The sequence below is a fragment of the Nematocida minor genome (assembly GCF_024244105.1).
Source record: "Nematocida minor strain JUm1510 chromosome Unknown 7919, whole genome shotgun sequence".
In the NCBI taxonomy this organism is placed as follows: domain Eukaryota; kingdom Fungi; phylum Microsporidia; genus Nematocida; species Nematocida minor.
The window spans coordinates 1-13,837 of record NW_026250397.1 but is presented as its reverse complement, the minus strand read 5'-3'; the positions used below and the strand labels follow the sequence as shown (position 1 = coordinate 13,837).

General features: G+C 40.9%; 9 protein-coding genes across 9 annotated transcripts; 2 read left to right on the top strand and 7 right to left on the bottom strand.

Moving 5' to 3' along the window:
- Positions 1–352: 352 nt before the first annotated feature.
- On the bottom strand, positions 353–2,107 carry NEMIN01_0799 (uncharacterized protein; the record flags this gene model as incomplete). Its single annotated transcript, XM_051476741.1, has 1 exon — positions 353–2,107. The coding sequence occupies one exon, from the start codon at positions 2,105–2,107 to the stop codon at positions 353–355; it is 1,755 nt and encodes a 584-aa protein (XP_051332701.1).
- A 413-nt stretch (positions 2,108–2,520) lies between these two features.
- Positions 2,521–3,690, bottom strand: NEMIN01_0798 (polyribonucleotide 5'-hydroxyl-kinase; the record flags this gene model as incomplete). The annotated part of the gene is made up of 1 exon (XM_051476740.1): positions 2,521–3,690. One exon carries the CDS (start codon positions 3,688–3,690, stop codon positions 2,521–2,523), a length of 1,170 nt encoding a protein of 389 aa, XP_051332700.1.
- An 18-nt stretch (positions 3,691–3,708) lies between these two features.
- NEMIN01_0797 (alkylated DNA repair protein alkB-like protein 1) lies at positions 3,709–4,659 on the bottom strand (the record flags this gene model as incomplete). The annotated part of the gene is made up of 1 exon (XM_051476739.1): positions 3,709–4,659. One exon carries the CDS (start codon positions 4,657–4,659, stop codon positions 3,709–3,711), a length of 951 nt encoding a protein of 316 aa, XP_051332699.1.
- Positions 4,660–5,895: 1,236 nt separating this feature from the next.
- NEMIN01_0796 (uncharacterized protein) lies at positions 5,896–6,618 on the bottom strand (the record flags this gene model as incomplete). The annotated part of the gene is made up of 1 exon (XM_051476738.1): positions 5,896–6,618. The coding sequence occupies one exon, from the start codon at positions 6,616–6,618 to the stop codon at positions 5,896–5,898; it is 723 nt and encodes a 240-aa protein (XP_051332698.1).
- A 44-nt stretch (positions 6,619–6,662) lies between these two features.
- On the top strand, positions 6,663–7,037 carry NEMIN01_0795 (translation initiation factor 1A; the record flags this gene model as incomplete). The annotated part of the gene is made up of 1 exon (XM_051476737.1): positions 6,663–7,037. The coding sequence occupies one exon, from the start codon at positions 6,663–6,665 to the stop codon at positions 7,035–7,037; it is 375 nt and encodes a 124-aa protein (XP_051332697.1).
- Positions 7,038–7,423: 386 nt separating this feature from the next.
- On the bottom strand, positions 7,424–8,539 carry NEMIN01_0794 (SWI/SNF-related matrix-associated actin-dependent regulator of chromatin subfamily D; the record flags this gene model as incomplete). Its single annotated transcript, XM_051476736.1, has 1 exon — positions 7,424–8,539. One exon carries the CDS (start codon positions 8,537–8,539, stop codon positions 7,424–7,426), a length of 1,116 nt encoding a protein of 371 aa, XP_051332696.1.
- Positions 8,540–9,037: 498 nt separating this feature from the next.
- On the bottom strand, positions 9,038–9,889 carry NEMIN01_0793 (uncharacterized protein; the record flags this gene model as incomplete). Its single annotated transcript, XM_051476735.1, has 1 exon — positions 9,038–9,889. One exon carries the CDS (start codon positions 9,887–9,889, stop codon positions 9,038–9,040), a length of 852 nt encoding a protein of 283 aa, XP_051332695.1.
- A 92-nt stretch (positions 9,890–9,981) lies between these two features.
- NEMIN01_0792 (ubiquitin conjugation factor E4 B) lies at positions 9,982–12,558 on the bottom strand (the record flags this gene model as incomplete). The annotated part of the gene is made up of 1 exon (XM_051476734.1): positions 9,982–12,558. One exon carries the CDS (start codon positions 12,556–12,558, stop codon positions 9,982–9,984), a length of 2,577 nt encoding a protein of 858 aa, XP_051332694.1.
- Positions 12,559–12,603: 45 nt separating this feature from the next.
- Positions 12,604–13,761, top strand: NEMIN01_0791 (cell division cycle 20, cofactor of APC complex; the record flags this gene model as incomplete). Its single annotated transcript, XM_051476733.1, has 1 exon — positions 12,604–13,761. One exon carries the CDS (start codon positions 12,604–12,606, stop codon positions 13,759–13,761), a length of 1,158 nt encoding a protein of 385 aa, XP_051332693.1.
- Positions 13,762–13,837: the final 76 nt, after the last annotated feature.

Sequence of the window (13,837 nt, the reverse complement as noted above, 5' to 3'; positions counted from 1 at the left end):
CTGCACCAGAACATAAAAATAAAATTCAATTGAGGCCAAATGAGTGGCAAAAATAAAATGACGTATGTTCTCGTTTGGGCATAAGATAAGTGTTTATTAGTTTGAGACAGTTAGCATCTTGGATGTAAGATAGGGAGTAGCTGTGCAGGCATTAGATGCGATAGATCTTTTGAGCATGCATTCATACTTAGCTTACAGCCAGCATATTTCAATGTTACAATTGTGGGTGTGAGAGATACAGTAGTTTGCATTTTCAGAAGATGGAAAACTTTTATGTCTCAGTCTGCACTTGATGAAATATTTAGTGGTACAGAGTGCATAGGAGTGAATAAGTGAGAACGCATTGCAATGCCTATTCTTTCTTCTGCTGTTTTTCAAGATTGTTTAGAACGTTTCGGGCCACCCTTGGGTCTTTAAATGAGTACACAACCAGCTCTTGAATCAGATCATTAGGCAGAGGAAAACCGGTTTCATTGTACGCCTTGAGAAACTCTGTGGCTGATCCATCAAATAGCAGAATGCGGTAGATTGCTTCAATGTAAGGATAGTAGTCTATAAACTGCTTGTGCGGTTTGACTATTCGCAACAAAAGAGAAAGAATGTTTTTCCAGTCTTCTGCTGGAAGATCTTCGAGAGTTGTCTCCACCGCATGGTATGCACTGCTCAGCAGCCTGCTATAGAACATGGTTTTAATGTGCGCTAGGAATGTATCAGTGAATATGTCTGTCGTTGTTTCTATAAAGTCATTGTTTGCATTTTCTATCTTATCCAGGACATTCCTGTTTAGGAAATTGATGCTTCCTGCTTCGGAACAAGATATTATGTCAGCAAATGCCTCCTCCACCACATCGATAAAATGCTCTTCGATCTGTCCAAGCATTCTGGATATGTGATTGGCTCCTGTTTCTGCGCTCTTTTTGTCTTTGGACAGCATTATTATTCCTAGCATGGCTTGTGCATCTGCAAGCCGTAGGGATGCGCTTAGAACGCCCTCTACGCCAACTTTCTCAGACGGCCTTTTAAAGAATTTATGTATTTTTTCTACAATCACGGGGTGTATTTTTTCGTTCTTTGATCTTTCGGTGTGCTCTATGTTCCTGATTATTTTCACTATCCTGTGGAATCCTTTTGATATCTTCGAGATCTTTTGTTTTTTCATGCTCTCTGCGAGTAGATCAAGAACCGAGTTGTGCTGTGCAGCCTTTCCGCTGAATATCTCTCTTTGTTCGGACTCTGTTATTTGCACGCTCTCTGCGGGCTCGTCTATCTTTATCACTAAATTATCACACATCCATTTGTCTATGTCTTCAATGTGGTATATGGTCCCATAGAACACCTCGTTGTTGTACCTATTCAGCTGTTTTAAAGATATTTTGAGCAAATCAGCTTGTATTCTTTTTTTTACTTCTACCAGTATGTCTTCGTAGACTGCCAGCTTGGAAATGTTTTCGTACAGTTTTTTGTCTGTAAGGTTTTCGACAGACTCTTTGCTCTCTTTGAGCAGATCGCCCACTATCTTCTCCTGTATCTCGCTCTCAGACAGCTCTGTTTTTTTGCTCACTGCATACGTTATTATAATCAGTGCATTATCAGCTATGGCACTTATTGCAGTGCTGTACAGCAGAATGTAATCGGAGACTAGCTTTGACACGGTCTTTATGTAGACATTCGAGTGCGATGGAAGCAGACTGTTGACTGTTTGCAGTAGCTCATTGTACACCAGTGATATCTCAATGTAGTTTACTTTGATCTTGACCTGGTTTATGCTCAGTACTGTGCTCTTTTCGCTGTAGAGCGTGTTGAAATACTCGAGCACCTTTGTTGCCAGCTCTTTCTGGCTTACCATCTTGGACAGCTTTAGAATTTCGTCTGGTGTTTCTATTTTTTTTGTTATTGCGTTTTGTTTTTCGATTTCTTCCTGCAGCTTCGCCAGTCTTTTTTTGTACGCCTCTATTCTATCTGGCTGTGTTTTTATTTCTTTCTCTTTCTTCTGCAGCTCGCCTATCTCTTTGTTTACTCTATCTATTTCTTCCTGGATTTTGTTGATGCGGGCGATCTCTTCTTCCATGCCTTCTGCTATCTTTAAGTTTTCACGAAATTCATCCATTCTGCAACTATAAACAGAGCAAGAAAAAATATAAGAATAAATTTTATTCTCTTTCCCTACACCCAATAATGCAAAGCCTTGAACAAATAATAGCTGGCCTACTGGCACAAATAACTCGGTAATTGAAGAGGCGAATATGTGATCCAACTATTACAGAGATCGTATGGCATTGCCAATCTCACTTTATACCTGGTATATTCATTGTTATCTCAAATAAAAAAGCTCTATTGTGCAGTGAATATTATGCTGCATTGAAGTTGATCAAAGATCTTTATCAAGTATAGTGTATTCGACCATTCTGCTCTTTTTCTTTAATCAGTAGCAGTTCAGCGAAAATGCACTTTTAGAACAATAGAGTGGAATGTGAAGTGGTAGATCTAGTTGGTACTTTACTTGATACTTTTATTTATTGGCTAGTTCATCATTCTTATCTTTCCCTGGATTAAGAACGGCTTATTCGGCGACTTTGGCTGCGGACAGATTACCTTTATCTCTGATTCAGATATCACTTCCAGCACAATGAGATACCCTATCACAGGAGATGTTGGAACGTCTTCTATTTTTTCTGCTGATGAAACAGCCAGCACAGATCCTTCCACTGGCGAGCAATGGAGAACCGCTGTGGACACCTTCCTTTTTGCCGAGCCCAGCGGAAGTGCTGACATCGGAGCCATGTACTCGTCTCCTACCTGAACTATTTTGTACTCGTTTTTCTGCACTGTATCTTTCTCTGTCAGTCTGATGGATATTGTGCAGGGGCTGTACTCCTCCTGTTCTCCGTAGAAATAGGTTTTTATTCTGCTGGATATCTGCTTTCTTCTTTGCTCTGTGTTTCTCTCTACTAGCCCTGGGAACCGTGGAATGTATATCTTGTTCTCAGTAGAAATTTGGTTGAAAAACTTTTCATCTCCCACCACGAGCACAAAATATTCAGAGTCGCACATGGCCAGCAGATCAGTGACCTCTTTTTTTGTGATTTCTTTGTGCCCGATGATTATAGACACGCCCTGGTAGCTCTTCTGTTTTCCGGTGGCCAAGACCTCGTGTAGAAGCAGATTGTACAAATCTGTGTTATCGCTCGCGCTAAGAGATCCGCAAAAGTACGCCAGTTTATCATTTACAGTAGCTAGCTCAATGGGGCTGAAAGGCTCTTGAATTATTGCATTTGTAATGTTCCCAGGGAAGAGCAGTGTGCCGCTGTATATATCTAGGTCCGTATACATCACTTTTTTTCCCTTTCTGATAAAATAGTTTGTTAAAATATTTGCACAGGTTGATCTGCCACTGCCCACAATCAGCAGCTTCTTTCTGTTATTTTTGTGTAAATAGTGAAAGACGTTAAAGATGTACGGAATGTTTGTCTCCTCAGAAATGTAGTAAAATGCGTTGCTAGCTGCTAGTTTTATTTTGCACCCCGTGTATGTGAAAATAAAGAACTGTTCTTCTTTCACCGTATACCACTTGCCGAGCAGCAGCTCCTGCCCAGATATCTCGGCTGTATTTTCAGCTAGGACAAACTTTGCCTTTGTATTCGGTGGTATTTCTATTCTTAGCTCGCATCCTGCCTTCAACTCGATGTCCATAAAATTTCTAAAAGAAAACTATGCGTCTTCGTATTTATAGGCCTGCCGTATGCTTATGTTGATTCGCGAGCTGGAAATGAGGCTGGAGTAGTCTGTGTCTGCATAGTCCTTCATTCCCGCGTTGTTTTTGAGTATCTTTGGGACTCCGTGCAGATACTCGCGTGATTCGTCCATCAAAATCGCAATATCTCCATCTTCCAGTAAAAAAGTGTCTACGCTCGGATCTGTTCTTTCTTTTTTTCCAAGCACAAAGACACAGGAGCATCCAAAGCTGTAGGAAATAAGAGGCTTGCTCATGTCCTCTTCGTATCTGTCGATGTGGCTCATGATTCTGTCTTTTTCCTGGTAGTAGTTTATAACTGCTGTTTCTGGCGTGAAGCTGACTTTGCAAATTTTCTCGGAAATCTCTTTGCTTGTCTCGAGTATCACATGTGGGATCTCTGACACAATTGACTTGTCGTACGCCTTCAGCTCCCAGTCGTAGTATATCCCGATGCTGCTCCATCTTATTTTTTTAATTAGCTCTTCTGGCTTTATTTTTATTATTCCTGAGTTGTAGATGTCTTTTTCCTCCTGCGATGCGTATGGATCTTGCCGAATTTTTATATTTGCTTTTGGCGCATCTATGAGCTTTATCTGCAGCTCTTTCTTTTCCAGGTATGCCTTGTAAATATCTGCATTTTCTATGTCCAACGATCTGTCTATGCTGTTTTTATAGGGAGGGTACAATAGCTCGGTAAGAACTGTTTTTACTATCGCATTCTTCACCTGTGCTCGCAGAGGGTTTGGTATGAAAATAAACCCTCCTTTGAAATAGTATATGGTAACTGAATCTTTCAGTGCTGTGCTATCTAAAGAAATAGTCTCCTGCCGTGCGCAGTGCAAGTGAGCATTGCTGCTGTTTATGGCAGGGAGAGTGTCTGAGTGCATGTGCATTTTTTCTATTTCTCGTAACTTATTTTGTTGCATGGTGTTATTTCTTCTTTGAAAAAAAATCCTCTTGCGTTTTATTATTTGGTACACTAATGGTATTTTGATATTCTTTCGTTCAGCAGGCAAAGTGAAAAGATAAAAGAGTAGTTGTACTAAGAGTTCACTGCTAGTCGAAGAGATAAAACTTTGCAAAGATTCACATGGAGCATCTAGTCACTAGAGCATTGCAGCTGTTTTTCTCTGAAATTATAAACGAACATTGGCTATTTATTGAAAGTTATATAGTGGTATTCCATCTCGCCAAAAAGAAGTATATTTTCACTTCATGAAGCCATACTATTTATGCCAGCAATCTATCCCAAAAAAGGCTGGTTTGCACGGGTAGAATTAGCAATTGCATTTTATTTTACTGGCTCAGAACACTCTTTTACAAACAAAAAAATCAAATAGACAACAAATTATTCCATTCGGAGTTATATTGGCATTTCATATTATCTCGTAGAGTCTCCGTGGTAATATATCCCAAAAAGGTTATGGTTTAGCAGTGCTAAACCAATAATATTATTTCTAATTTGTCATAATGATAGTGAATATCATCGGATTCTTTGTAATCAAATCACAAATTCAAAGTATATAAAGAGTTTGTCTTTAGTAGCGCACGCATTCTCTCATGGCTTCAAAAAAAAATAGTGTCACAAGTAGAAGCAATAGTAGTAGTAGTGGAGGTAGCTATCACACCTCCAGTCTAGTTGTGGTTGTAGTTGAAAGAGAGTACACACCCAGGATGCAATACACAGTAAGAGAAGTGCAAAGATACGACTGCTACAAAAGACTACAATAATATTGAAAATAAATAGTATGTTTACAATCTATAATAAAAGAGGTATATTGTTAGCTGAGTTAGAATTATTTTTATTTATAGCTACCAAATGAGCGGCTAGCAATGCTACTAAACATAGATCATAGAATCGTTTACTAATACCCGCCTACTCCTTAGAATAGATAGCATCTTCGAGCTGGTTTCGCATCAAAAGCAGAGAAGTAAAGAGCTGCTTTCACTAGCTCGAACTAAAATAAAGTCTAAGATAAAATTTATTAAAATCACTGAATGTAATCCCATAGCATTGAAGCAATAAGACTCGGACTAAGAGACAGTACTATTCCACTGGCAGTTACTCTTTGTCTTTTAATAGCTCTTTGTACCTTCTTTATTTGGTGGATTAAAATAGCATAGGATTGTGTCATTTGAAATGTTTTAATTCTGATTAACTTTTATTGACTACTTGCAGTCTTTGTGTGCTCCACGGGGATGGGCAGCCTAGATGCAATGTACTTTTTGGCCTGGTAGTACCTCTGTCTAGCTGCGTGGGGGATGCTCGGGGATGCAGCGATCTTATCCATTGACCCAACTATCTCGTGCGCAGCCTTTTTCATGCATGGATTTGTTGTGTACTCAAACCACACCATGCTTGCATAGCTTACTATCACAAAAAGATCAGCAGTTCCAAGGATTAAGTGCAAAAAGAGCAGAGGAAGCGATAGCACTTCTATCTTCAGTGCAACCAGCATAATCTGATCTCTCTGCGCGATAAGATTTAAAGACGTCTGCATCGCAGCTGTTTTGTCGAATTTTCCTTTGTTTTTTATGATGTAGTTGGCAACGGACAGCGAAGACATCAGCAGGAAGGGAAGCATGGGGATGAGCATGCCGCTTACTCCAAGCAGCGAGCAGGCAACAAGCAGGCATCTGAAGTTTCCGTCTTTTAGCAGCTTTTGGATGTTTATTGCCGAGCTCTTAAAGAATATGCAGGACGCGTACGTGGCTATAAGACACAGACAGCTGACAACGTGCAGAAATTTTCTATTAATTCCAAACCCTGTGGTGGTTTTTACGCCCGTCAGTATGTACGTAAGGATAAACCCTACGCTGCTCCAGAACCACACTACCTCGATAAAGAAGTCTTTTGTGTATGCGCTTATATTTGTCTTTTTCATAAGAGAAAGAAAACCCAAAAATAAATGGAGTAAAAATTTTCATAATGAAGGGAAAGAGAAAAAGCGGCGGAAAACGGAAAAATAGCTCAAACCAGCCCATGGTGTTTATGGACGAAGCAGAAAAAACCATCTATGGACAGGTGGTGTGTGCCCTGGGCTCTTCTCGCTTTGAGGTGCTGTGCGTTGATGCTATTTCGAGAAAGTGCGTCCTCAGAGGAAGCATGCACAAGTCTGTGTGGGTCCAGGCCAACGACATAGTTCTGGTCTCCCTGACAGACGACCAGAAAGACACGGGGTACATCTGTAAGAAATACTTCCCTTCTGAAATCAAAATCCTGAGAGAGAACAATCTGATCCCCGAGAACTTCAAACAAGAGGCTGAAGACAACCAGGCTGAGTTCCAGTTTGAGCGAATTTAGAAAAGATACCACTGGATATCTGCGGTCCAAACTAGAAATAAAATACAACCGATTTAAAGTACAGTATTTATACACAGAGGCTTTTTTATTCATGCTGCTGCTTTGCATAAGAGTGCTATGGCCTATACCCATCTTTCTCTTATTTAAGCCATTGGCTGTAGTATTCACGGGCTGCTCAGAATAAATTTGTTAAATGTACTGAAAATTAGCAGAGAGCTTTTTATGATCAGATAGAATAGACAAGTACTGATTAAAAAGGAGATTCGCTGTTTTTGCAGCATAGATATTCTTGGGCTATGGATATCTATGGATATTTACGGATAGATGAGCATGCAGAACGAAAAGAAAAAGGAACATAAAACTAATATTTACCATTTAATGAGTGATCACTTATAATTCTGTAGCAGCTGATATACACTTTCTTGTATTTCCTTCTGGGTATAAAATCCATCGCTTATGTCAAAGAGATCGTCTGCGATCAGATGCAAGTCCTTCGAGCTGTCTAGAATCCAGTTGGAGATGTACTCTTTTGGGCTCTGGATGAACTTATCGAGCGACTCTATCTTTTCGTCCTGCTTTTCTATCCTTATAAGAATGTCCTCTATCTTCTTATTCTGTATGGCTATCTTGTTGTTGTTTGAGTATGCATACTCTCTGTTCATTGGGTCTAGTTCTGTTTTGATATCGTATGCTAGCTGTGTCTTTGTGCCTGGCTGTGTGGGAATTGCAAAATCAAAATTAATCATTTCAACGGGCGATAAATACTGGTCTAGCTTTTGGATGATTTCTGAGAATGTTATTTCTTCTTGACCAAAGGCCTTCTTGAACACGTCATTGCATATAATGCTCTTTTGCTTCGATGGATCTCTCATCTTCTGTGCAGTGATGTACTTCCATATTCCAAGGAGTATCGATGACTTAGACCCTCTTATTATCCCAATGTGCTGTGCCAGCTCTGTGCACAGCTCGTACACTCCCGTGTAGCTCATGAAGCTGATGTATATCCTTCCGTGTGTTGATTTGGCCGTTGTTTTTATCTCAAACTCAGAGACATCTGATGGCGGTGATCTGTTGTGCCATTCGAAGAAGGCTTCATTCTCACTGTGCGACAGCTCTACTCTGTTCCTGTTTACTGCGCTGTACGCATCATGCGATACTTCCATTGATATCGCGCTGTTTGTGATCTCTTTGGAGCTCTCTTCTCCTCTATTTAGCTCTACGAACAGTTTGTTGATGATTGTTCCTATTGACTTGGTTTCTGGCGCCTCTTCTTCTGCAGCTTCATCCGGCTCTGATCTGACCTTCCCTCCGATGAGAACAAAGAGCGTATCTTCTGTTGTTCTCTCCAGAAATATGTGGATTCTCACAGTGCACAGCTTCTTTATTTTTTTAAAATGCGCCTCCTCAACTGCCATTTTCTTTTGCGTAATGACTTGATCCAGCCTCTTTTCTGTTTCCAGTAGCGATTCAAATAAAGACATGAGCCTTTGGCTTCTATTCATTAGTAAAAATATTTTACGCCAATTTTATATTTATAATAATGCAATTACAAAGCCATTATTACTCTCCGAGAACAAACTAATTTGCAAAAATAAAATTACAAACTCTCTCCAAATGAATTTTAAACTTTAGGAAAGAAAAGAAAGTAGTTCTGCTGGAATATTCTTGGGCTATGTTGCAATTATATTCTCTGGAAAAGCCAAATAATCTTTTATTATCTCTCGCTCCTAGACAAGATGAAGGTATCTTCTGAAGAGTGAGAATTACAATAGTGTACACTCATAGCTGTTTACTACTTTTTATTTCTTTTAACAATGTTCATTTGAACCATGTGCAGATGATGGACTAAAAGTAAGAATGTGTGCATGAGGAGAGCAATAAACTTTTGCAGTACATCTGCAGTAAAAAGGTTTAACCAACGAAGCAATCTCTAATTATCTTACCATTTCATCTATTTTCTATTTATTTAATCTATCATTCTCTTGGAAGATCTTTTTGCATCATTCAAAGTACCCTTTTAATCTGTAGTAGTGGGCTTCTTTGTGCGATACTTGGCTTAGTACGTAGTTGAACTCCTCTGACGAGTTTATAATTTCTTCCTTTGTCAGAGTCAGCACGCCCCCTGTGTTTTTCATTCTGTTTAGTATATTTATAAGCATGGGAGCAAGATCGTTAAAGTACTCTGGCTTTAGCACGTATCTGTCGAGGAACTCTATTGTCATTTCAGAGACTGCCTGGCTTATGTCTGACATGGGAACCGTTGGATAGACCCTTGCTAGCTCGCTCATATTCACCACTCTTGCATTGTAGATGGTTTCTTTGATCTTTTCCATGGGAGTATGTGCTTCTTTGTAGTGCGAGTGTTTTATTGGTGCTCCCCTGGCCATTTCTGCTTTTAGCTGCTGCGGCATGCTTTCTGCGGCAGTTTCTTTGTTTATCTGGTAGTTTTTCCATGGCATTTTATTCACTTTTTCAACGACATAGTTTGGGTTCTTCATTCTGTTTTCAAACTCTTCCTGTGTTTCATTCATTGCAAACACTTTTGTTTCTTTTTTGTCCATCTTCTTCAGAATCTCGTCTGTTTCTGGCAGAAAAGGTCTTAGCTGGAATATTTTTTTCACTGGCACTCCTGTTATCTCCTCGCCCACCGAGAGTATGAAGTACTTGTTTATTGTGCTGGACTCAACTGATCTGTAGCTGATTTGTCCAGCAGATGTCTCTGCCTTGGTCTCAGCAAATGTGTCTTCTGATTTTGTTTTTATCTCCACTAAGGACGGCAGTTCAGTGTTTAGCGGGTACTGAAGAAGAAGAGAGTCCTCCTGTGTGTCCAAAAATACATCGTGCTCTTCCATTAACAATGAAAATATTTGCAAATAAAACCCAAAGTATAAGGATAGTAAAATATTACTGGCAGTAAAATAATAAAATGTAAACGCATGGGTTTTTATTTTTCAAGCTGAATTTTAATTAAAAACTGGTCAATCTTCTCTTTCAGCTCCAAGTCGGTGACTATGTCCTCTTCCGTTAGTTTGTTTCGCGTAAAGGGATCTATAGGGTCGTTCATCAAAATCATTGCAGCAGTGGATCTGTCTACCCTTGTGTTGCTGGTCCTGAGAATCACCGGGTCTTTCATGATTCCATAAGTGAGCGGATCCACAAACTCCTCCGGATACTCGATGTCCTCAGTGCTATCTTTCTTTTGGTTTTGCAGGTTTTCCACTGTTTGGATAAATAGCAGACAGTACGCTTTTTCGCTCTGTGTTAGACATCCTTTTCTCTCGCATATGTCGATTGCGTTCTTAAACAAAAGCGGCTTGAACATTCCATTGTCCTCCGCCACAGCCCGCACAAAGCTCGCACTCCGCAGATCAATGTACATCTTCAGCCGAGCCCTCAGGTGCTCCACAGGCGAGAATCTGCTGCTGTTTTTTTTCCTTATTTTTAGCTCTTTTGCTTTTGATCCTGCGAGGGAAATTATCGATGCGTTTAGCATAGACGCAAATCTGTTGACCACGAGAGAAGAAAAGAAGGCAGATGGGCACAGTTCTAGTAGGATAAAGAGTATTTCTTCTATCACCTGCACGACATAAAAGCACCCGTTGGATATTTCTACCATATTAGCAATTGAGCTCTCTATTCCCATTCGGTCCTCTTCTGCAGCACTTTCCAGTGTTTTCTCTGCTTGCGATATTTTTCTGAGCTCGTCAAATCCTCTTTCCTGTGCATCGATCAGAGCAGACGACATGTGGAGCAGAAAAACTGTTTTTGTGTCCATATGGTCTTTTTTTGTTGAAATGTGTGCTGGCTGAAGTATGTTGAGCATTTCCTGCTTTGCCTTGTAATCCACAAGAAGGCTCTTCAGAGTCGATGCGATTCTTCCTCTTTCCTCGAGTTTTTCCGTTATATTTCTTATCTCTGATTGGAGCTCTATGCAGTATCCAACAATGGCGGTAACCGTGCCCTGGACGTACAGAGCACTTTCTGCATACGCCGATAGAAGACGCAGGGCTTCTTGCTTGTAGTTTATGTTTACCCCTTTTTGTTTCAGAACTAGCGATGCCAATCTGTATATTTTGTGTATTTCGTCCACTCTCAGCTCGGTTGGGGTTAGTCTCCCAAATGCCTGCTGCACGTGAATCAGTCTTTCCAGGATAAGAAGAGTGCTCTCCAGTATGAATGTAGGCATCGTGAAAAAGTCCTCTCTGTTTATGGCTGAGTTCAAAAAGGAGACTGTATACATTATCACCGTTTCTTCCATTTTGACTATATTCTGCACTGACAAAAGGGTTTGTACGTACTCAAACTCCGACTGCAGCACAGAAATTACTTTTTTCAAGTTTTCTCTTTCTTCTGGCTGTGCTACCAAAAGAGCCCGATTGCTCCTCGCTATGTCAGTCTGATATTCATTGTAGTTTATGCACACCGGTATATACGATATCTGATTAAACAGAATTTTAGCGTAGAATACCTGGGATAAAAAACTCTCTTCTTCAAAGTTCTTTGATTTGCCACCTTCCAAAGCCCCGTTAATTCCCGTGTACTCTATGTTCTTAAGATACTTGCAGTTCTGCAAAAGGTCTAGCGGTATTTTTTTCATCTTCTCTACATCGCCCACTATTGGCACTATGAACTTGCTCAGCATATTCGATATGGTAAATATCTTATCGTCTGACAGCACTGTTTTCAGGTTGTATTTTGTTTTCTCTCTATCTTTGTTCTGTTTGTATATGGTGTACACAGACTCAATAAAGTTTTTTTTAATAGTTTTGTCGCTCAAGATAAGGCTCTTCATCAGCACAAAAAGCTTGTTGCATGTTGTCTCTATTATCCTGCCCATTGACCCTCTTGATGCCTCTATTTCCGCTGGGGTTTTTTTGAAAAACTCTGGATACTGCGTGTACACGCTGTTTATCTGGATCGCTTCGAAGTACATCGGGCACAGACGAAGGATGTACGGATAGTCTGGCTTCCTGAACAGGCTGCTCAACTCACACTGCGCATAGACCCATGCGCTCAGCTTGTCAGCATCATCCACAGGCTCCAGCCCCCATATGCTTCGCTTTTTAAGGACTTTCTGGCTTATCTTCAGCGATAAAAACTTTTCGTGTGCGGAAATATTCTTCTGTGCATCTATTTCTCTTTCTTTTGCCTTCTTGTTTCCCGAGCGGCAGCACATCGTGCTCATAAGAACCGCAAGTATCTCCTCTGACACCTCAGTTTCATCCAGCAGACTCGTAATGCACACCTTGTTTCTAACGCATTCATTGTACAGTATTTCCACCGTGTTGTTTCTCTGCTCTCCGCTGAAATTAAAAATATCCGGAGACTTAATTAGCGTAAGAAAGTAATTTCTAAAAATGTTTACACTCTCTGGAGACCTTCCAATTTTATTCGTGAATATGTCTGCGAATACCTTGCACATTTCGCCAATGGCGTCGGCTAAGCTGCTTTCGTCTTTCAGCAAATCCATCATTAGATCGTCTGTGTAGTCCACCACGTGTTTCAATACTTCTTCTATCATCCACAAGAAAATTCTGAATAAACTTTGTTTATTTTTTATTTTGCAATGGATCATCGAGGGGGGGATGATCTTTGGGACATTTCCCCAGATATGCTAGAAGAGCCCCGGTATGCCAGAATTAAACGAAGAAAGAATCTATCTGAGAGATACGGCATAGAAGACCAAAAAAGGCCGCTTGGTTTTCCGTTGCCCATAGCCTACACAGGCCCACTGCACGTAGAGTCGCGCATAGACAGAGTGGCCAAAAGGCCTCTTCCTGCGAGCCCGTTTAGAGTCCTTGATGCTCCTTCTATTTTGAACGATTACTACCTGAATTTGCTCGATTGGAGTAAAGACAACTTAATAGCCCTGGGGCTATCAGAGCAGCTGTACCTCTGGAATGCAGAGAACAAGTCAGTTTCTCATTTGGTTGATGCTCCTGATGACCACCACATTTCAAGCCTTTCCTTCTCGCACTCTGGCCTCCTGGCAGTTGGCATGTCTGATGGGAATACGGGAGTGTTTGATGTGAACCAGGCAAAGAGCGTGTGCACGCTCCCTAAGAGATCTGTCAGAGTCTCTTCTCTTTCGTGGGGTGCAGGCGTCCTATCTGCAGGCGCAAAAGATGGAAACATTTTCAACTATGATATCAGAGCAGGGGAGCACGTGTCTAGCTTTATAAGCCACACGCAGGAAGTGTGCGGGCTGAAGTGGGACTCAGAGGGCATGTATTTAGCGAGCGGGGCGAATGATAATAATGTGTGCATCTGGCGCGGAGGGTATAGCAGGCCGCGCGTGAAGTTCACTGACCACACAGCAGCTGTAAGAGCGATTAATTGGTGTCCCTGGAAGAAGGGCATACTATCAACCGGTGGAGGAACCAATGATAGGAGCATTCGCACATGGGACGTGGATAAGGGCATTTGCTTGAACACTCTGGACACGGGATCACAGGTGTGCAGCATTCTGTTCAGCGAGAGATACAAAGAAATAATCACAACACACGGTTACTCAGATAATAACATTTCTGTGTGGAAATACTGCAGCATGAGGAAGATAGGCACTCTGAATGGACACTCTGGAAGAGTGCTGTTCAGTGCTCTGTCGCCTGATGGGCAGACACTTGCCACGTGCGCATCAGATGAAAATTTGAACTTCTGGAGTTTATTTGAGAACAGAAAAAAAGAAAATGATGCAAGCCGCGATGTAATTACATTTAGATAGGCTGTTTTGAACTTCAGATTTATTTTTAATGGCTTACTGCCTTTTTTGGATGTCTATTCGAATGTGTGGAGCCCCA